The sequence below is a fragment of the Trachurus trachurus genome (assembly GCF_905171665.1).
Source record: "Trachurus trachurus genome assembly, chromosome: 10".
Lineage (NCBI taxonomy): Eukaryota > Metazoa > Chordata > Actinopteri > Carangiformes > Carangidae > Trachurus > Trachurus trachurus.
In genome coordinates, this window is record NC_139894.1 from 37,244,837 (window position 1) to 37,269,157 (window position 24,321).

A 24,321-nucleotide genomic window follows, 5' to 3' on the forward strand; every position below is an offset into this window, starting at 1 on the left:
GTATTTGTCAGTTGTGTTTGCACACGAGACACACACACAAACACATGTTTAAAATGACGTGTGTGTGGAAAACCGAGTGAATACGAGTATGGGCGACTGCAGTCGATGTCTGACCAGCGCGGAGAGAGGAGGAGAAGTACACTCCCAGTGCGACCACCCAAGCGCCCGAGAAGCCGCGCGCAGTGCGACCAAGGGGTAAGGCTATAGAACCACTGACTATATCATCACTGTATCATTAGAACAGACATGTCCTGTGGAGTTCAGCCTCCTTTCATATTTAATAGATGGGAGGCAATATCTGAAAGTAGAACTGTCAAGCTAGGGAAAAGCCTGTAACCCTGAGTTTGCTTACTGAGTATTTTACCTCAGTATGTGATAAATAAAACTTTGAACTGCTGTGTAGCTGCAGCATCATTTATATTTGAAGCATCAAATATAGCATATGATATTCTCTGTAAGGAATAGGGAAAGGAGACATAGAAAGAAGAGGGAGCCACTAAAGACAAGAACAGCAATGTATAAAGTTCAGAGAATACTAAACAGAGTAAAATCCCCCCTAATGTGAAGCCCTTAGGGGATGAATTCCCTCCACTTTTGGAAAATGAATTTCAGGCTCCAGTGTTGGCAGGATAGTTCCATAAACCCCTTGAAGAACATCCAGAACCATGGCCAGTGGTTTGAGAATCACGCAGTACTCTTTAATAAACTGGTACTCCCTGTCAGTAGTTGGGTGCGTAAGTTGTGCAGGTCAGTGATGGGGATATCTATAACTCTGCACAAAGCCTCATAAAAAGAGTTCCATCTTGTCGTCATGGGGAACCAGCAGCTTTCTCTTGCTAAATTTTTCCACAATTTCTGATGTTATTGTTGATCTGCTTGCTTTGGTCCAGAGCGCCAGACATTTAGTGATGATGGCACTCCTGTATACTGCTCGAGTGGCACAGTTGGAAGGCAGACATTTTTCTGTGTCTGTGGCGGATATCAGATTCAGCGTGTGTGACACGCATCTGTGGTGTGGAGGGAGAATGATCATACTGTCATTGCCATCAGAGCTGGACAGCACAGTGTTTAGATCTCTGACAGAAGTCTGATTAGACTATCAACCTCGTCGTCGAATCGTTACAAATTGTAATATATAGGCAAGACTGTTCTGATACGAACATCACAGTGAGTGCTCGACCACCGCACCCATCTCTCTCTCTAATATTAATCCCTTTAATTACAATATTAAAGGGATAGTTCAACATTTTGGCAAATTGGCCCATTGCCATATCTCTATAGTCATAGCAGTAGGTCCGTTACCTTTAATTGTCGGTGTAATCCAAAAACTCCAAAACGCTCTGGTGGAGTCTGCTTACTGAAAAACTGTCCCTGAAGGTTTTGTATGAATTTACCTCTAAAACAACTCTGTCTTGTAACGTTGTGTTATTATCTCATAGCGTGGTGAATGTTCAGGTCACAACTTGTCCACCAGAGCGTTGTGGAGTTGTTGGATTGTGTATTTGATGAGTTTGATGAGGGAAACCAAGAAATCCCATAATGAGCCTCCGTAGCGTAGCTCTGAGCAGCTGCTCCAACGTTCTGAAAATAGCTTACACCGACAAATAAAGGTAACAAACCTACTGCTATGACTATAGGGATTATGGCAATGGGCTAATTTTCCAAAATGTTGAACTATCCCTTTAAACTAAGGGACACCTTCTCTGTCTATCGATCGTGCAGCACCTACACACACACAGAACAACAACAAAAACAACGCTGTCCATGGTGCTGTGACACTCGACCTCTGAACCGTCAGATACAAGTACTGATGCGCATATCATGGCCACACAACGTTGGGACACGTTTTTATACGCCATATACACACTTAAATCACAGCACACACTCATACTCGCTAAACCGTCCCCAAAACAGAGACGGTGATGGCGTGCACGCAAGCCTAATGAGTGAGATCAGGTGAAGGATGGATGGAGAATGACCTGTTATCTAATGCCAACTGAAAATGTGTTCATTCGGGTGTTTTAACTCTTTTCTCCGGAGCAGAAAAAGATGCAAATGAAATCATGAATCAATGAGGAAAAAAACAACATGATTCGACCATTAGCTGACTATAGGCAAAATCTGACGAATTAGATTCGACGAAGACAATCCTTAGTCAAGGACACCCCTAATTTTCACTCCCATCTCCCTGCCTGTCTGAGGCAGTTTTGTGAAACATCTGGAATACCTTAAAGGGATAGTAGTATTTTTTTTAAAAGTGGGGTTGTATGATCTACAAATAGCCCCTAAGTACTTTAATTGCAGTAGAAGACTCTCTGCACTCCTCCCGTTAGCAACGCCAGCCCATAGCCCTGCCCAGAGATTTACAACATACAGTGTTGTGAACAGACCCAAAGAAACGGCCTATTTTCACGGCCTAAAAGAGGTTTTACCTGAAAAAAAAAATACACAGTTCCATTGTTCGCTATAATATCTTTTTTTCCAGCCCTTCAAAGTGCAGGAAAACGCAGTTTTTATTTGGACCTAACCAAATCACGTATCCCTCCACCCAGGGTTAGCGCCCGCCGATCAGCAGTTGGTTAGCTCCAAATAAAAACTGTGTTTTTCCTGCACTTTGAGGGGCTGGAAAAAATTGTATTATAGTGAACAATGGAACTGTGTTTTTTTTTTCAGGTAAAACCTCTTTTAGGCCGTGAAAATAGGCCGTTTCTTTGGGTCTGTTCACAACACTGTATGTTGTAAATCTCTGGGCAGGGCTATGGGCTGGCGTTGCTAACGGGAGGAGTGCAGAGAGTCTTCTACTGCAATTAAAGGACTTAGGGGCTATTTGGAGATCATACAACCCCACTTTTTAAAAGAAAATTCTACTATCCCTTTAAAGTCCTCCTAAACCAAAAATTGATTTTTTGAAATTATTAACACCCTCACCTATGGTCATGAACTCTGGGTCATGACCGAAAGAACGGGATCCCGGATACAAGCGGCCGAAATGAGTTTCCTCCGCAGGGTGGCGGGGCGCTCCCTTAGAGATAGGGTGAGGAGCTCTGTCACCCGGGAGGAGCTCGGAGTAGAGCCGCTGCTCCTCCACATCGAGAGGAGTCAGCTGAGGTGGCTCGGGCACCTGTATAGGATGCCCCCTGGACGCCTCCCTCGTGAGGTGTTCCGGGCATGTCCCACCGGGAGGAGGCCCCGAGGAAGACCCAGGACACGCTGGAGTGACTACGTCACTCGGCTGGCCTGGGAACGCCTTGGGGTCCCCCCGGAAGAGCTGGAGGAAGTGTCCGGGGAGAGGGAAGTCTGGGGATCCCTGCTCCGACTGCTGCCCCCGCGACCCGACTCCAGATAAGCGGATGAAAATGGATGGATGGATGGATGGATTAACACGCATATCTCACACACATGCGTGCATGCACACACACACTGACAGTAAAGGCCCCTACATACACGGGCATACTTGACTCCACAGACGTCCGTGCGTACTTGAGGTGGACTCAATGCGAGTCCTGAGCGTCAAGACGAAGAACAAAGAACAAACTGAAAGCTCCAGTTTACACTAAACAAACAGTTTATCAGCTATTTGCTACCTTACATAATTACACTCAAGGAAACAGTACGAGGTTAACACGTAGAACACACATGCAACAAACACACCTGATAGCAGTAAATTGTCATCTTTTTTTAGGTCTGTCACTGTGGATGAACAGACAACATGAACTTTGATTCAACTGTGACATATCATTTGAGGCAACTTCACCTATAAAACAGTTATTTCTAATAATAATACACTTCGCCATCATAAATAATTACTACATTCATTCTGAAGCCGTATAATTAGCATAAAAACCTACTCCCAGCCTTTATAGTGTATTTTACACCATGAGCCACAGGGCTGGATTTAATGTGCAGACTGCTGGATTAGTTCAGAGTGGAAAGCATAACTGCAGGTAATCCACGGTTCTTCTCTTCTTATTACAGGTGCAGTCTCTGACTCACCTGGGTATACTGTTTACTGGCTGCTGTTGTAAGCCCTTATCCTCCTCTTTATTTGGATCTTCTTCTTGTATTTGACATGGTGGAGAAACAGGTTTCGTTTGTCTGGGTGAACATTTATTCTGCTTTGGTTAGATGAGGAAGTGTCTGAGGTCAATCAGAATGAAAGTGTGGGCAACAACAGTCAAAAGAATAGACTCCTGGGAAAAAGACATCATTAGTGTCCACTGTTTACTGTGAAATATACTGACACAAACAGCAACTGGCCAGCATCAAGGTCACACAGACTTACTTAAAGGGATATGCCAACATTTTTTTTTGTGTCTTGCCTCACTCCCGAGTCCATGACAAGCAGATAGACATCATCCTTTCAACTGTGCATGCAGTAACAAGAGAGATATGGGCAGAGCTGGCGCACCGCTAACTAGCTTAGCTCAAACGCTGGAAGTGTATGGGTAGTGTTAGCCTGCCTCCACCTAAAGTCATCAGAGAAACTCTTCAGCAACTCTAAACGGACCGGTGTGCTTGTTGTGACTCATGTTATGTTACGTTATCTATCTAGCGATCGTTCTTCTACTCGTAAACAGAGGCTTTGTTTTGTTGACCTACTTACAAGCACATCGGCGGTGGTTTGCGCATGCGCCCAGCGGTTAAGTTTTGTGTGTATTTCTTTCGGAAAATTACATTATCTGCTAATATTAGTCTAAAAATAGATAACGTAACATAACGCGAGCACACCGGACCGTTTAGAGTTGCTGAAGAGTTTCTCTGATGACTTTAGGTAACACTACCCATGCACTTTCAGCGTTTGAGCTAAGCTAAGCTAAGCGGTGCGCAAGCTCTGCCCGTATCTCCCTTGTTACTGCACGCACAGTCGAAAGGATGGTGTCTATCTGCTGGTCATGGACTCGGGAGTGAGGCAAGACACGAACATTTTTTTTTTGCCGTATCCCTTTAAGAGCTGTGTCTGTGTTTTTGAAATTTTGTTTAAAATTTTGAAGCCTGAGATAATCAGTTATTAACAGGAAAATGGATCAATTATTCATTAGCACTTTGCTCAAGTGGTGCTTTAGTATTAAAACCAGAAACAATTTTTTGTAAAGATGGTCAGATATCTTTACTAGCTCTGACCTACCACAGCAAAGTTTCTTGCTGTAACTCTGCTGTATTAGTCATGGGGCTGGGTTAAATGTGGATGCTGCTTGATTAGTTTAGTTTAGTTTAGTTTAGTTTAGAATTAGAAATTAGAATTAGAAATACTTTATTTAATCCCCCAGGGGTTTAGTTTATTTCAACAACAAAAACGAAAAAGACAACAGAAAAAAACAGAAAAATGAAAATAAGAAAGACATCAAAGTTCCCATCAGAAAAAAGCAATACAAAGAAAGTGTTCAAAAAGGCACAGGAAGAGGAAAAGGCTTATCCAGTCTTGCCCCCTTTTCAGCCTACATTTCCATATTACAAAACATCATAATTACATATTCATAGTTCAGATTACAAAGCACAACTGTAGGTAATCCACAATGATCCACAGTCTCTGACTCACCTGAGTGGGTCATATTTCTTATGTGTAGAGTTGTGCAGGTTACTGCAATTTTGGACATTTCATCATCAGCTGCTAAAATGATTCTATTCTATTTTAGCTTCATTTCTATTCTCTTACTATTGTACTTGAATCTCCATTTATTTTATTGTACAATACCAGTGACAAACATTAAGCAAACATCAAGTCATGACATAGCACAAGACATGACACAGCAACACAGCAAGCAAGTCAATGGATTGAGATAAACTGTGATAAGGAGCAAAACAAGGAAAATAAATAAATAAATTAGAGAAATAAAGAAATAAACATCAGCAGCCAATCGGTCACTCAATCCCCCCTGAATCTCCATTTATAATGTACTTATTCCTCCATAAATTCACCCCCAAATGCACAACTGCAATGCATTATGGTAGTGACCATCAGTTGTAAACTACCTTTCCCGCTGCATTGGGGAACTATGAGTTTCACTATGCATTCAGACAGCACTACAAAATGGCGTAGTCACTATATAATCGACTATAGAGGATATGCGTTTACTTCACGTTGCCCTGGGACACGCTCCTTTCATTCGGACTGAGTGGCAAATCAAACCTCCCTCATCGTGGTGAAGGAGCGGTGGACACAGAGAAACCAGGTAAAACATGTAGTATCAAAACAAATTGAGGTCAGAAGGACTCGACAATGATCTGTACCAGAACCCAAAACCATCTGGTCCACGGACACTGACATGTTGCCAGAAACTAATCAGCCATTAGATTTAAACAGAAACTAAAGCCAACCACTGGTGTCTGCCTCCTCCTTCAGTATCTACATGTCTGATACAGTCACATTGTTTACATTGTGTGTTTTAATCAGTCCTGTAACACACACTGTGTGACCGCGGTACCGGCAGAGTGGCAGAGAGGATCATTGTTATTGTGCAGAGGGACGAGATTACAGCTGTTACTTTCGTCCCAAATGGGACTCCCAACATAAACCTGAGCTGCTTCTATACAGAAAAACTCTGACAAGTCAAACTGTAGGATGTGTTAGAGACTAACTCATCTGTCTAACCATCAGAACTATGACACCTGAAACTGTAAACACAGCTGATCCATCGAAAGAAATTACCGCTCCAGTGAATTTACTTTGCGTTGAAAACAGGTTTTTGAATGTAAGTAAGATGTATCCTCAAGATTTGTTGCAGTTCTGTTAGGTCATGCATACATGCTGATTTATTTATTGATGTAAATGTGGTGATTTCTGTACATACAGAGCCCCGAGGCAGCGCTGCTCCTCTGTTCAACACACACATGAAGCTTCACTTTTCATTCAAACAAACCAATGCTACTGCCACAATTGTTACATTTCATCAATGAGACCAACATTTATCTCCTAAAAATAATTTAACTAGCCAGTGGTAAACCTCTAAAAACCTGTGGGTAAGTTAATTAGTGACCGTTTTGTCCCCCGGGATGACGATGGAGGCTGGCCGACCGAGTGAGCTCTGCAGACCGGCTGCTGCCGCTGTGATGTCCCGGTCGTTGCTCCACAGATGGAGTTTCACTTCTCCGAAAAACAGCGGAGCAGACTTCTAAACAACCGTCATTTGGATAAACTGGCATCTAAACAGTTACTTTCTTGCATGAAAAAATATTAAAACTTTACACACAAGGAGGGCAGGTGACGTTGTTGTGCGGGATTCTGATTGGCTGACGTGGGCTTGAGCTTCTCGCTACACTGCCACCTACAGGTTTGGGATGCTCTTGACGGCATATATACACGGGTTAGTGTAAACGAAACGTTTTCTGTAAACGGACTGGTGTGCACGCAGTTTTAACTTTTTTTTGTAAACAGAGAGGGTGAAATGTCCGTTCATGAAAATAGCCAGACACGTGTAAACGTAGTCTAAGATTGATTGGTGACTCCTAATTTCACACAGGTGTGAAAGTGAACCTGTTGTTTGTCTCTGTATAGCCGTGTTTCCACTGCAGGAGTTCCTGGTAAAAGGAGAGTAGGAACTTCTACAGGAACCGTCCTCTCACTCGGTCCTCTCAGTGGTCGTGTCTCCACTGCAGACAGGACCCACCGGGCTCTTATGGCGACATGCAACAGTTTCGATCATTGCGTGGTCGTTGTGCAACGTTTTTTTTTTAACTGCTCTTGTTGTTTTTTTCTGTCAGTAGACGCTTTCTTAAAAAAAAAAAATTCCGTCTCGATCGTCACGTCACTCTTTTTTTCTTTTTCTTTTTCTTTTTGTTACCAGGCCTACTGCTACTCTCTTCTTTTACTGAGTTATTCTCTCTTTTTTTTTCCGGTTGTTTTTCCGTTTTTAGTAACGTTGGGCTATAAAAATGCATCTTATTTTGGGGCTTTCTCTTAGCGTCACATGATCCTGCTTTCAGTCTGACCAATCAGCACAGAGTAAATCTCAAGCCCCACCGGGACTTCTTCAGGGCCGATCCGAGTACCTACCCCCAGGCAGGGACTCCGTTCGGCCCCGTAAAGGTTCCTGTAAGCGGCCCTGTGGGGGAGGTTCCTGCAGTGGAGACACACACCAACGGGGCTGGCCCCGTAAAATGACCCCCAAGTTCCTGCAGTGGAAACGCGCCTCATGTGACAGTCTGGTGACCTGTCTAGGGTGTACCCTGCCCTCACCCTGTCAGCTGCCCCCCACAGCCCTGCACAGGAAACTGGTATAACAAATGGATGGGTGGATTGAAATAAAAACACTTTCACATTCAACTCATAGCTCCTGTCATATCACACCCCAGGCAGCCCGGTCCAACAGAGGCAGGCAGCTGGAAATCTGTCACCATGTTCAATAGTAATGACATCACACCAAGAGGAAGCCTGTCTACTGAGGAGGACCATCCTTTACCCCTTCATCAGAGAGTATTTTTCTCAAGAGCAGCTATTGGATAACTGACAGTGATAATTCTGATGATCCTTCACTATATCACTGCAGTTGTAGTTTTAACAGGATCACAGCCATAGTGGGGTGTCAGCCATCACACTCACCACAGTCATTTCCTCAGTCTAGGGACCAAAAACCAGGGAACATGCAACGTCAGGAATGTTTTCTAATTTCTGATCACATGCCACATACTTTTGAAGACTCTGAATCGCTAACACCCTCATTCATCTGCTTCCCTGAACAACTGAGGTAATAGATGAGCCACAATTTGTGTAATTATGATCAAAGAACACAATAATTAATAATGTCTGAATTGTTGCACAGGTCTCAGTGATAAATGCTGCCATTTAATTTAACATTTTCCTGCAGGATTTGTTTCAGGACTGTGATGTCAGACTTTAAGACAGTGAAGCCTTACTTACACAAAACACAGAGATGACACAATCATGCAATTTTAGTTGACGATGCCATACACACAATTGTGATTATGTTATGATTTAATTGTCTTTTCCTCATCACATGCCACTATTATAGTAATAGCTTAGGTAGAGTCTGTATAGACATAGGCAACTCAGCCGTTGCCCATGGCTTTGCGACTAAATCCATGATGCTAATGTCAATAGATGCTCATTGAAATGTAGTCGTGAAATATTATGTGTCATGTGTCATTAAACCATAGCAGAAGGGGGTGCAACGTGATGATGTCATTTAGCACATGATTAACCGTTAACAAGAACTTTGACCAATTAAAGCAGAAGTAAGCAATATTTTTGTGTTAATATAAGTCTTAAATAGTTATATCTTCCGACAGCAATCACTTACATTGTGAGTGTTTGGACCGAAAACACGGGTCTGTCAGTCACTCTGCTCTGCTCTGAGCCGAGGAGAAAACTTTTCTCGTATCCTACAAGTTTTATCCAATGAGGAGAGAGAACGGCATGCAGGGCTGTGTGTGCAGCCAAGGGATGCGCGTGAATGTGGTGACGTAGGGACGAGGACTGTTATGGTGCGTTCAAGGCAGCCCGTAACTCGTGTTTTTCCGACCTGTGAAGTCGTACCAGTTCGATCTGGTACGAGTTCACGGGTCGGAAGTTACGAGTGGCCGTTATAGTGACTTTCACCGGTAAAACAGGTCGGGAAAACACGAGTGGGTTGTCTGAAACGCTACAAAGTCGTAAGTTGTGACTTGAAGCTGTAATTTACGGTTTCAAAAGCCTGCCTGGAACGCAGCATTAGCCAAAACGACCGGATCGCTTACTTCTGCTTTAATACTATCGGTTATTTATTTAATTTTTTTTAATTAGCTCCTTATGTCGTCAACTCATGTGGGCGTGTCAACACATGCAGACTTCCACAGGCCTTCAGTCATATTTTCCTGCGAAAAGTTACACAGGAGGACTGACACTAGGTGCGTTTTCCATTACCCCTCGAAATGCGCAAAACCTAAATATCGAAATGAAAAACTGGTAATGGAAACACCTACATTTCGAAAAAAACTCTCAAATATCGCTAAAAAGTTTTTACGCTCTCATGAGGTGGTTTTGAGACGTATCGATACAAACGTGTATCGCAAAAGTGTAATGGAAATACTTTTTTTTCGCTTTTCTAAACGTCACCGAAGTTGTGTGTGTCCACGCTGTGTTGGTTTATGTGGCTTGAGGGGACAAATGAACCACATGTTTATTGTCATGTATTGCTGACCTGGGCATTGTTTCTCATTAAATTAGAAAACCTTTAATATCATTCCCCTTTTCCGTGCATGGTTGAAGGAGATTGGCTCGCATCCACACTCCCACTCCCTCCTGCGCCGAAATGTCACCTTTAGTCACATAAACCAGTACGGGTGTGTGGACACAACCACCTCCCTCTATATCAACGTATGTGTCTGAGGCAACCGTGCTTGCAGGCTTGGGTTGGAGGTGGTGCGAGTGCGGGCCAGCAGGGGACAGAGGAGGGGGCATTAGAGCTTCAGCACGGTACAGAACAACTGGCCCTAGTGTGAATGCTCCCTTATTTGTGGCCGCTGCAGCGCCACACGGGCTTTGCCTTTCAACAAATCAAGCGCTGTTTTCGCCTTTGTTAAAAACAACAGCTGTAGCAGCTGAGATCGCTGTGCTGTCACCATAGAAACGCAAGACGCAATTCAGGAAATGGGCAGCAAATATCACTGCTGACCCATCACACCCCGGACACAACCTGTTCACACTTCTCCCCTCTGGTAGGCGCTATACAACACTGTATGCCAACACAACAAGACACAAGAACAGTTTCTTCCCACAGGCCGTCACTCTACTGAACACCTGAACTCCTGTTTGTGTCATACATTGTCAATAACCATCTATATCATATCAACCCACTTACTCATCACTAAATAATTTTTCATGTCCCACTGTCACTGCCATAGATATTGCAACCCTGCTGTAAATAACATATATATATATATATCCAGTATTTATTATTTATCCTACCTCATTGTTTATTTGCACTACCGACTGACCACCTTAATCCACCTGCCACTTTACTTATCTATGTTTGTACTTGTACGTGTTCTCTGTTGTATCATGTCATTGCTCAGTTCTTGTTGCTGTCTTTCTTATGTGTGTACAAGTGAGCGCATAAACCGGAGTCAAATTCCTTGTATGTCTGTACATACTTGGCAATAAATCTGATTCTGATTCTGATTCTGATTACGGCTCATTCGCAAAACACCTTTCAATGGAAACACCCGGAAATAGCAATTGCACTTTTTCGAAGTTTCAGAAATATCGCTTTTATTTTGCGAAAATCTGTAATGGAAACGCAGCTCGTCAAATTTGGACGAACCAGGGTCTGTCCTCTTCCCAGTTAGTCCAAATTTGACGAACCGGGAAGAGGAGCTTCGAGTAGCTTCCGCTACAAACAAGCTTGAAAAATAGACTTATTTAATTTTTTTCGGGACAATTTCGCATTTCGGGGCTTCAATACAAGATGGACATTACATACGAGCAGCATGGAGGTATTTGGATGTTTTTTTGGTGTGTCTTTTTGTTGTGAAGACAGTTGGTATCCATTTGCAACCGTCATATGGACATGCACTGCTACGCCGAGACCCCCTGTAACTCAGAGAAGCCACGGAGGACTCTGAAACTTCTCCCAGCCCTTAGTCCACATGAGGGGGAGTAGATGAGTGAAATTTCAATTTTGGGTGAACTATCCCTTTAAACAAATAAGTCATGGAAACAGTAACTGTGTCATGTGAACATAATGTAGCAGTCCAATCAGATCCTAACCACTAGTACCACTACTGAACCAGAACGACTCATACATTTAACTGCATCATACTCGCTTTACTAAAAGTAACATTAGAGAACCTTTTGATCACCCTGCTGGTCATTGAGTTAGCTGCAGCCAGCGTATACATGATGTGCACACACTCTGTCAGGGGGCATGGCCAAAATAATGACATGACATTTGATTGGAGATGAGATCTCTACAATTACATTTAGGGCTGGGCAGTCAAAATGTTGTATAACAATGTTTTCAGGTAGAAACACTATCCACGAGTCAACTCGCCAATCTCTCCGCAATTTGTGATGACTATTAGGGCTGGGACGATATGCTTTTCTCCCGATTCGATTCTTCTACGATATTTTGGATGGCGATTCGATTTAAATTGCGATTCTACGATATTTTTAGATTTTTAGTCTGCATTTTTAACATCTGCACACAAATACTGTAGGAGCCTATACATTAACATACACCATTATAAAGTGAACTTAAACCCTTTTCAAAACCTGTACTCTCTGTATGTAAAAAAGGCGAACAAATGCACATTGCACAATATTTAAAGGTACATTGTGTAACTTCTCCTGTTATCTATTCACGAAAATCGATTATTTAGTTCAAAAGTACTTTTTCATTCATCAATAATCCCCCCCCATCAACAAAGTGAAGTGTTCCTTTCAGCTCTGAATGAGCCGTTCATATCATTCATATCTCCATGGAGCGGGTAAGCTCGGTGCTGCTGCCATGTGGTGTCTCCATGTTTTTACCTTCAGTGGCAGCGTGACGGTAGGAAACCACGGAAACTCAGCGGAGACACCGGAGCTGTCGGCTCAGGTCGAGGTGGCGTCTGTGAAAAGTCACCGTGGTAACGCAGTGAGGACTGTGAGGACTGCACATGAATGCTGCATTCAGGTGCAGTCGGAAAAACGGCCGTCGGTAACAAACCAGATGTCATTTTAGTCACAGAAGTCCAGAGAAAGCCGGTAAAACGTGGGTCAGGTAAACAATACCACATCGCCATGACAACATATTGTCAGGTGTATTGTTTTGCCTCGTGCTGACGGACCACTTGTTTACATAGAGGCTTGTTTATGCCATTACCTGCAGCGGCTGTCGTCCGTCTGCCCGATTTCATGTGAATGCAGCATGAAAAATACAATTGAGTTGCTTGCGATCTACAACCGCAACGCTAGATGGGAGGAATGGGTTCTTTGCACAGCTCCACTACTTCCTGAACTTAATGCTGCTCTTTTATTTCCTGTCTTATATTATTGGACAAACTGATTAATCCAGGTGTGTCTGAGTAGTCACAATGGTCAGACACACCTGGATTAATCAGGTTGTCCAATAATGTAAGGCAGGAAATAAAGGAGCAGCATTAAGTTCAGGAAGTGGTGGAGCTGTGCAAAGAGCCCATTCTTACACAATGTACCTTTAAAAAAAAAAAAAAAAAAATTCAAAAGAAAAAAATATCGATTTTTGAAAAAAAAAATCGATTTAAAAATCATCAAAAAAGATATCACGATATTTATGTGCATAGATTTTTTCTCCCACCCTTAATGACTATGTTTTAGCGGTGTAACAGTACATCGGATTCGGTACATTGGTATGTGTCTCTCAGTTCGGTATTATTTATTTTATTTTATTTTATTTATTGTATTTACATCCTGTTGTTGATCATTCTGTATTATTCAGTCTCTTCTGTTTTGTTGTCTAGGCCTCGTTCTTCTTGGCAGAGAAACCTGAGACTCTAGTCACACTGACTTTGTGCTGAATGTGTCTGTGAAGAAGAGTGTTTACTTGTGCGTCAGACCTCTGTGTCTTAAGCCTCCTGCTTCTAGAGTCACAGAGGAAGATGAAAACATTCCAGACATGTTTTGGATCTGAAGCTCTGGACTAAATGTCTGGCAGACAGACAGACAGGCAGGCAGTCTGTCAGATAGACTAACCAGGGACTGCGGATCCAGCCACAGATCTGAAGCCAGTCTCTGACACATCTGTCATAATGATAGCAGATGGGCCTGAGGTCAGACCTGGGATCAGTCCAACAAGCCCTGACCACAGAGAGCAGCGCTACCTTCATCCACCACTGACTCCTCTCTGACACTAAGTTAGGGTAAGGACATACCAACACATCCACACACACAGTATACTACATGTAATGCTTCTTCATGCGCACGCACGCACACACACACACACACACACACACAAAAGCAAAGGATGCCTAAGCCAACACACCATCTGCCACCCCTGTGTTCAAGCTCCAAATCCCAGTTATCAACAAAACACACAGAAGACGTCCAAACCTCCCACTGGATCCACCAGAGACCAACGCCACCACGCACTCAGACTCTCTCTCTCTCTCTCTCTCTCTCACACACACACACACACACACATACACACCTCTGCACCCAGATCAGATAGAACCTGGCGAATGGAGGCTGGTTAAAGGTACATTATGTAGGAATTCCTCCCATCTAGCGTTGCGGTTGTAGATCGCAAGCAACTCAATCGTATTTTTCATGCTGCATTCACATGAAATTGGGCAGACAGCAGACGGACGACAGCCGCTGCACGTAACGGCATAAACAAGCCTCTATGTAAACAAGTGGTCCGTCAGCACGAGGCAAAACAATACACCTGACAATATGTTGTCATGGCGATGTCGTATTGTTGACCTGACCCACGTTTTACCGGCTTTCTCTGGACTTCTGTGACTAAAATGACATCTGGTTTGTTAGCGACGGCCGTCTGCCCGACTGCAGGTGAATGCAGCATCAGTGTAACGCTCCATTCCTCCTCACTGCGTTACCACGGTGACTTTTCACAGACGCCACCTGGACCTGAGCCGACAGCTCCGGTGTCTCCGCTGAGTTTCCGTGGTTTCCTACCGTCACGCTGCCACTGAAGGTAAAAACATGGAGACACCACATGGCAGCAGCACCGAGCTTACCCGCTTGATGTAGATATGAATGATATGAACGGCTCATTCAGAGCTGAAAGGAACACTTCACTTTGTTGATTGGGGGGATTATTGATGAATGAAAAACAGACTTTTGAACGAAATAATCGATTTTCGTGAATAGATAACAGGAGAAGTTACGCAATGTCCCTTTAAGTTGCTCGTTTTTCATTAAATATGACAGAAGAAGGAAGATGGATTTCCTCTCTTCCTTCAGCTGGTTCATTCACCTCCTGGTCTCTCTCCCTCACTGCCCTTCTTGACCCAGGACGACCGCCTTTACTCTTCCTGCATTTTTTTTTACACTTATCATCAAAGCAGGTTTATAATGTTCACTGCTCTGGCCTCATCGCTCTTCATAGGAGTTGTCTGTCACTGGAGGTCAGTACAGATAGGACGCTTTCTCTCTCTCTCTCTCCTTCTCTCCTTGTCCCCCCATCCCCCACCCCCTCTTTCTGGTGGAAGGACTCCTGTTGTTCACAGCATATTCCCCTGCAATGCTGTGGAATCATCAGTAATAGCTGTGTTACCGAGGTAAGACCAAACACCTGACACCTGTGTGCGTGCATGCGTGTGTTTAGTTGAGATCATGTATCAGTTTTTTTTTTACTTCCTTTCATGTAACTTATTTAGTAGCATTTTGTATAGATCTTTATTCTATTCTATGCATATTTATAGTATTTTTTTGCATATAGTATATGCGTATCTTTTGCACTAGAATATTTTAGTTCATTCTCTTTTATTTTATTTTATCTTATTCAAATTCTAAATTCTATTTTCCAATATCAATCAATCAATATCCTTTACTTAACCAGGTAAAAAAAACTCATTGAGATTTAAAACCTCCTGGCCAAGACGGCAGCCCAAAAGCAAAATAGTTACACAACACACAAGATACAATTAAAATACAATCACACATTTCAGGAAAACATGGTTAGACAATGCAATCACACATTTTTTCCCCCTCCTTTTAAACTATTTTTGGTACCTTTATGTATGCACCTGACACCAAGACAAGTTCCTCGTGCTGTAAACTGACCTTTACTGCTCTCGGCAATAAAAACAGTTCTGATTCTGATTCTGTAAAGAAAAGCCACTAATTGATGGTGATGATTGATGTTTGAGGTTGGTTGTTGCTCTCGGTGGAATCAGCTCAGTAGGAGCTTGGTCTTGGTCACTACAGTGGCTCTGATATGTAATGTACTGATCAGCTTTTCACACTCAGAATAAATGGCAGAAATCGATTCTCCCTCAGTGTTTTAAACCAGTAGCCTATAGGCAGCAACTACTCAGCAGTGACAAGAATTGATTTCTGGTGAGAAGTGTACAACTAGCCATTACCTGAGTCCACAAACAGGTGGACCACTGTCTGAGTCAGACCTAGATCTATATCCCATCATCTCTACTGATCACACTGGTTTTTAAAAATGTACTAAATTCCAGTGAAATTCCACCTGCTGTCATTCACTATTATTTAACCTGTTATGGGATTGGATGTTATGAGGCAGGAGTCAATGATACAAACATCTCTTTTGCTCTCTCTACTAGGCCTGGGCGATAAACCGAAAATTTACCGATACCGAAATTTACGACGATAACCGACGTCATTTTGCCCATGTTGGTATATTCGGTCTTAAAAAAAAGAAAAAAACAAAACAACAAAATAAAAGTCGTTTTTGTCTTTTTTGGCTGTGTGTGCTGGTAGGCTATGTTCATGTCCCTTTAAGAGCCGTACTCCGCGTTCAGCGTGTGTAGTCACGTGACTCCACCCCATCCAGTCTGTGACAGGAAGGGACCAAGGGACTGAGCTGGTGACACACCGGCAGCAGCGTGCTGATCTATCGAACAGCGCTGCAGCCGCGCGCACTGCGCTCCACAGCGCGAGATGTGTGACCAGGCAGACCGGTTAACATGTGCGCCTATCTGAAACTGCGCTTCGGTTCCGCGTACAGTGCGACCAGACTGTTGTTATTTTTTCACCTGAGTTAATGACACCCACACACACACACACACACACACCAGAGCAATGAGAAAACACCTCGCTGAAATGTCAGATTAAAAACGTGCAGCGTCGGTCGCCACCGTTACATGAGGTCAACAGACCAGCGTGAAGGGAGTGACAAAGAGATTATAGACAGAAACGGACATGTGGTGTTAACCACGTTGACGTTCTTTATTGATAAACAGAGCGTCGTCCAGCGGGTCGGGACACTTCAAGAAGTTTACAAAGTGACGGTAGATTATTACTGTGCAGTGTGCATCTGCTCCGACCCCATTATGAAATATTGGCGGCGATAATTAAGAAGCAGCAGCGGTAGCCACAACTAAATGTAGTGAAAACGTCAGTCATATTTCGCAGCAAAAAGTTAGACAGGAGGACTGACAGTATGTGCCATGTGCCTTCCTCTCCGTGAAGGAAGGTCAGACAGTCAATAGCCAACACGGACACAGATGTGCATCACCTGTAACAACAGCACTGCAAAAAAAAAAGGACGGTGCTGCCTCCAGCCGGTTCACCTGCAGCTCTCCTGCAGCTTCAGAGGAGCTCTGCCGTTCCTCTCTCTTCAGCCTGCTGTTTGGCTGCACTTTGTAGCTATAAAAACAGTTCAACATTGGACGATCTAGCCGGCCTCTGAGCGAGACCAGATGAGCCAGAGCACAGTGGAAGTGGCTGCTCAGGTGTTGCAGGCATGAGAGTGTGTTCAAATCAAAACAAAAAAATAACAATGTCGATCGCCCCCGAGAGCGTTTTAATCTTACCAGTTAACAGTTAATAATCGGTTAACGAGCGTCAGTTATCGGTCAGAAAAAACTTTTTAAATGTGGACACCATCGGCTAAACCTGGCCAGGCCATCAACCTATCACAGAGCCCCAAGGCCTAGGACTCCAATCCTCTGTAGGACAAAAGTAATGGCCACTGCACGCCATCCGGAAAATATGTAGATGTAGGGTTGCAAAATTCTGGGAATTTTCAAAGTTGGAAATTTTCCATGGGAATTAACAGGAATATATGGGAATAAATCCAAAATTTACAAAATTCAAGGATGGCCCTTAACATGGAACTTAAATATAGTTGGTGAAAATATACAGTATTGTAGCATAATCTTGGCTCAAACAACCAGATATAATGCAAGTACTTGAATATCTATGTTATTCCTCAATCACATGAAGCAAAATCTGTTGAAATGTCATGTTTTTAATTGTATTATTTTGCATGGATGTGTGCTTATGACTAAACTAAATATTCACATGATACAGTTTGTTTAAATTAGCCCCAATTTCCAGTTAATTTCCATAAATTCCCATAATTCCCATGGAAAGTTTCCAATTTGGAATATTTCCAAAATTCCCCTGGAAAGTTTCTGGAAATTTACCGGAAATTTACTGGAAATGTTCCGCCCCTTTGCAACCCTATGTAGATGTCATATGTCAGATGTTCATTTGTTCATGTTGAAATAGGGCTGGGCGATAAAACGATAACGATATATATCGTGATATAACTTTTACTCAATAGCAATATGAAACGTGGTCGATAGAAAGTCGATAGGTTTCATTCATTCATGTTTTGAAACAGCCAATGAAAACGAGAGTTGCGCCGCGCTGAACCAATGGCTGAGCCAGCCAGGTTAGGTTGACACGGCACAGGAAGACTGTACACAGCACAACAACACGTGGTAATGTTTGGGCTGCTGCAGCCTGGCGTCAGCAGCGGGGCATCGCCAGTAAAAAAGAGAGAGAGAATGAGCGTTGCCTCGAAAGAAAAAATGGAGGAGAACTAGGACGAGTGACCGCGAACACAGGCGTGGTACGTCATGTTTACATTAACCCCGATTGATGGAACTCTAATATAGTAGGTGTAAACAACACTAAACTTTAACCACGGAGACAGCAGGCAGTCGGAGCGGCTCGAGCTCCAGCCGCCGTCACACATCAAAGGGAGCGCAGTGACGGCGTGTCCGCTCTGCTGCTGCTGCTGTGCTGCTGCTGCTGCTGCTGCTCACACTGGAGCGACACACAGACAGACGCACCGCAACTGTTGTGCCGACCTAAACACTGGCCACTTGCGAAGCAAGCGCTAACCGCGGCGATTTCTCTTCCTTTTTCTTTTCCCGCCGGGTTTAGGCTGTGAATGATCGCTAATTAGACGGACCACGTCAGGTCCGGGTATTAATTTTCAGGTCCGTGTATAACTGTAGCAGCAGCAGAGAGATGGAGTAGCTCCTGTATGGGGAACGTGGCTCTGATTTAACTCCTGTCTGATGTAATGTTAAAGAACGCCTGAACAGTGGAGTGATAATGTCTGTAAAAAGACCCAGTGCTGTTGTACTGTATATCAGCACTCATGTATGTCTCTTGTCCAATCAAATAATAATAATTATATTATTATTTATAACTGTATAAATATAATATCAGTTTTGGGGCGGTGCGTGGCGCAGTGGTTAAGGCGGCCGCCCCATGTAGAGGCTACAGTCCTCAACGCAGGCGTCCCCGGTTCGAATCCCGTGTCGGGCAGACATTTCCTGCCATGTCATTCCCCCTCTCTCTGCCTCCCCCTTTCCTGTCTATCTAACTGTGCTATCAAATAAAGGCAAAAAAAGCCAAAAAAATATATACTTTAAATATAATATCAGTTTTATTTATCTGAAACTGTTATTACTCATTGCTTTTATATGTTCATCATCATTACATCTGAAATGTTCAATTTTTGACGGAAAATAAATATTTAAATCAGAAATAACCTTCTGATATCTTCAAATCTCACTTGTGAGTATGATGGAACATTTAGGCTTGACAAAAACAGTGACTTGAGTCATATCGTGATATATATCGATATCGACTGATATGAAAAAAATTATCGTGATAGGACTTTTTCTCATATCGCCCAGCCCTATGTTGAAACCTGTCATTGTGATAAGAAGCTGATGGAGCAGCTGATTCCCAGTGGGAATATTTCACTACTAAAGTACTGCTATCAGTGGGATGTCTTCAGAAATCCACTGGTGGTATCTATGCAGTGTGAGTTCTGTCACACCCCCACACCCCTTAAAAATACACACTAACATGCACACCTGCGTGCATGCCGATAAGACGTCAACTACTGCTGCTCAAATGTGTTTGCACACCGGCGTCGGTTCACTGCACTTCCTCATTGAACGACTTGAACAATTTATTCTGACGCGCCACTAAATCCAAGGGGGAATTTAGATTGAGATGGAAAAATCCGACACGACCTGAAAGTCTGAAGGGGGAAGGGGGCTGACACAGAGAGACAGGGAGATATATGAGCCTGTCACTCAACATTACAGTCACTACAAGTTGGACAATCATTAACGTGGCTAATGAACACAGCAGGGTCGTGCTGCAGCGTGCCATGGACCACCCTCATACTGTTCTCACCAGCAGTACAGCAGCGGTTTGGCACACATGAGGGGTAGCTCCACACAAAGATTTAGAAAAGACTTCATGTCAGTTTAATGTGATTTTATTTAAAGGGATAGTAGGATTTTTTTTAAAGTGGGGTTGTATGATCTACAAATAGCCCCTAAGTACTTTAATTGCAGTAGAAGACTCTCTGCACTCCTCCCGTTAGCAACGCCAGCCCATAGCCCTGCCCAGAGATTTACAACATACAGTGTTGTGAACAGACCCAAAGAAACGGCCTAAAAGAGGTTTTACCTGAAAAAAAATACACAGTTCCATTGTTCGCTATAATATAATTTTTCCCAGCCCCTCAAAGTGCAGGAAAAACACAGTTTTTATTTGGACCTAACCAACTGATGATCGGCGGGCGCTAACCCTGGGCGGAGGGATACGTGAGTTGGTTAGGTCCAAATAAAAACTGCGTTTTTCCTGCACTTTGAAGGGCTGGAAAAAATTATATTATAGTGAACAATGGAACTGTGTATTTTTTTTCAGGTAAAACCTCTTTTAGGCCGTGAAAATAGGCCGTTTCTTTGGGTCTGTTCACAACACTGTATGTTGTAAATCTCTGGGCAGGGCTATGGGCTGGCGTTGCTAACGGGAGGAGTGCAGAGAGTCTTCTACTGCAATTAAAGTACTTAGGGGCTATTTGTAGATCATACAACCCCACTTAAAAAAAAATGCTACTATCCCTTTAATGTCACCATGAATGTAGGTGTCGGTGTTCTCAGTGAGGTCAGGTGTCTGTCAGCTCTGCCAGCTTCAGTCATGTACAGGATCTGACTCTAACAGTCAGAAGAGATCATGGTCTGTCCTTTCAAATTCACAACCACAAACAACAAATCAACTAGGAGACAGGTTCAAACACAGCCTTTAGATAGAGATGTGACAGTATTTAACCTGCTCTTTGGTCACGCAGTGTTTCCACACTAACCTCCATATACATGGTCAAACTGCAGAGTCTGTTTACCAATCTGCTGTTATCTAATCTGTCCCTTCAGCTCTGTGGTATCGGCCTGTCTGTAACATGTAACAGCACAGAGCGCTCATGTAGTCCTGACCACAGGCTTTGACTTTATTGTGCCATTAAAAATTCTCTTTTGTTCCCATTTAGTGTTCACACACACGGACTCACAGGACTGCTATACAAGCACACAAAGAGAAAGACTAAAGTGAACAAGGTCATACTCAGGACATCATCCCACCTAGTAATTTAATTACTGAAGTGATCATTAAAACGCTGCTCCACTGTCAGTATGAGCTCACACATTCATCCTTCACATATCCACAAAAATCAGATTTTCTTTCAAATATGAACAATTCAAAAATTCTGTTTCTCTGTTTTGTGATGTTATTTATTTCCAATCCTCAAGAATCGTTTCAGTCAAAACTATAATGAGAGGTATATGAAGATAAAATAAAAACCAGCTGCACAATAAGAAGAACACGAAGCGATTTCTACCAGAATTGTGCCGTAAATGTTCCTGTGGCGGTGAAAATGATCTGCAGCGATGTAAAGATCTGTACAGGAAAATAACATGTCAGCACAACTGGAGACAAATATCAGTCAGTGAGCGTAGCTACTAATCAGGCCTCTTCCTCTTATTTGCAGCTGCTCAAATTTGGCAGGTATGATTCAACGCCTCAGACAAAGGAGGTTCTGGTCTACCCTGGAGATAAGGATCTGCTCCATGGGAATCAGTGTCCTCTGTTTTTTCCTTTAAGTAATTTATTCACAGAGTCTAGAGCTTTACAAGATTTCAACAGGATACACAGAATGAATAATTAGGACATTCTGTCTGACAACTTTTTTTCTTATTCACTTTTTAGATTTAAAATATTTTAATATTTGTATTCATATTTGGACGTTTTCTATATAAATATGACCTATGAGCTGTATGACAATTATTTTTGTAGCACATTCTATTTAATATTTTTGTGTTTCTAGCCTTTTACAAAATATATTTCATATTTTTCTATACCTTCATAGATGATATAAGTCTTAGTTCTTGCTGTTGGAATAAATGAGTGGAGTCTGAGGACCTGACCCTGAGTCAGCCTGTCTCTGTCTGTAGGGTTTGGAATCAGGACGTGGGGCTGTAGGGCGTAGCCTTAGCGGGGTTTAGGAACAAGCATCGGACATTTATCTTTTTTTTTTTCTTTCCTTTTATAATATTTCCACTTGAAGGTTTTGATTGTCAGTCACAGTCGGAGAAATCCCTCTTCTACTGACAGACTGTCAACACATCCACACAAAAGTGAATCTGAGCAAACCAGATCTGGACTAATAAGAAAGTCAGAAAGTGGAGAAGAAATCATTTTTTAGTTTAAGGTGAGTGTGAAAAGAGAAGAGACAGTTCACTCTGAGCTGAAACAGACGGAGCAATGTGACAGCAGGTTGAACATCTCCTTATGACCCACCTGAGATGAAGAGTGCCAGCACAATCCCGGGCAGGATCATGTTGTGTTCGTGTTGGGGACAACGGAGTGGACAGAACAAGATGTGGGACGGGGGGAAACCGGTGCGTCCGGGACTCGGCTGGTCCAGGTGCACCGCTGTTGACCCTGTAGATAGACTCCTAGTACGCCGCTACATTCACCAGGCTGATCCAGCGTCTTGTCCGCCCGCCTGCCTGCCTTTTGTTCTTCTCTGTGCTTGGCGATGGTATAAAGTCCCTCAAGTTTGAATCCCCAGCCACACAGCGTCGGGGTAAGGTGGACAGAGCAGCCTCTGTGAGCGGAGCGGAGCGCGGTGACTGACTGAGGAGAGGATGTTGGAGCAGCGGGGATCCAGCCTGACGCGGCGCAGCGAGGAGAGAATCGGTTAGTGCTGAACACGGTGGAAGAAGAAGACACCAGGCGCAACCGGGCGACAGCTGCAGCTCTGCCCGCGGAAAGTCATCATGATGCGGCTCCGTCGCTGAGAAAGTCCCGGCGCATTCTGCGGGCGATTATGATGCTGACAAGCGGAGGAGGCAGGGGTTATTATCTGGAGAGAGAGAGAGAGAGGGAGAGAGAGAGAGACCCCCCCCCCCCCAAAAAAAAAAAAAAAAAACATAGAACATCATCAGTATCACCTTAAGGGAGAGGAAGTCCTGTATTTGAGGTCATTATATTTGAGTGGTAATAATTCTTTTTTTATTATTATTATTTCCTCACAACCACTTTTACAATATTAAAGGGATAGTTCACCCAAAATTCAAATTTCATTCATTATCTACTCACCCTCATGTCGACTCAGAGCTGTGAGAATTTTCAGAGTCCTCCGTTCCTTCTCTGAGTTACGGGGGGTCCGTGCAGCAGTAGCTATTTGTCCATATAATGGTTGTCAATGGATACCAACTTTCTTTGTCCAAAAAGACACACCAAAAAACATCCAAATACCTCCATACTGCTCGTCTGTAATGTCCGTCTTGTATTGAAGCCCCGACATGAGAAATTGTTCTGAAAAAAATTTAATAAGTCTATATTTTAAGCTTGTTTGTAGCGGAAGCTCCCAGTGTCTCGGTTCACTGCTCTTCCTGTCCGGCGGAACATTACAGACGAGCAGTATGGAGGTATTTGGATGTTTTTTGGTGTGTCTTTTTGGACGAAGAAAGTTGGTATCCATTGACAACCATTATATGGACAAATACTGCTGCGCGGACCCCCCCGTAACTCAGAGAAGGCACGGAGGACTCTGAAAATTCTCACAGCTCTTAGTCGACATGAGAGTGAGTAGATAATGAGTAAAATTAGAATTTTGGGTGAACTATCCCTTTAATTCAGCAACCATTTGGACGATTCATTTTACAAGTGGTATTAGTAGACAAACAATAGTCTTTTGTTTTTGTTTGTTTAGATTTATATAGTACACGTGTAAAAAAAATAAATCAGAAAACCAAAATTTTAGAATATTTAAGAAGACAGAAAAAGAAATCAAAAACAACGGCAACCATAAAAAATAAAAAAAACATGCCAAACAAACAAAGAAAAAAGCCAAAAGAAGACAAAAACAATATATCAAAAATAATAATATCAGTCATGGGTTCCCTCAATCAATTCATCAGCACGTACATATCTCTATCAATCACTTCTGAGTGTGACCTATAATCCCGCTCAGCACCATTATGATGCTGACAAGCAGAGGAGGCAGGGGCTATTATCTGGAGAGAGAGAGAGAGACCCCCCCCCCCCCCCCCCACCCAAAAAAAAAAAAAAAACATCATCAGTATCACCTTAAGGGAGAGGAAGTCCTGTAT

The 24,321-nt window shown here is 43.1% G+C and overlaps 1 protein-coding gene across 1 annotated transcript in view; it reads right to left on the bottom strand.

Annotated features, from left to right (window-relative positions):
- The window catches only part of gfra3 (GDNF family receptor alpha 3), a 58,404-nt gene extending 35,340 nt beyond the window's left edge, over positions 1-23,064 (bottom strand). The window contains exon 1 of the mRNA XM_083980134.1: positions 22,502-23,064. Coding sequence (XP_083836260.1) covers positions 22,502-22,541 — 40 coding nt within the window. The 5' untranslated portion in view covers positions 22,542-23,064. The remainder of the gene's footprint in view (positions 1-22,501) is intronic.
- Positions 23,065-24,321: the final 1,257 nt, after the last annotated feature.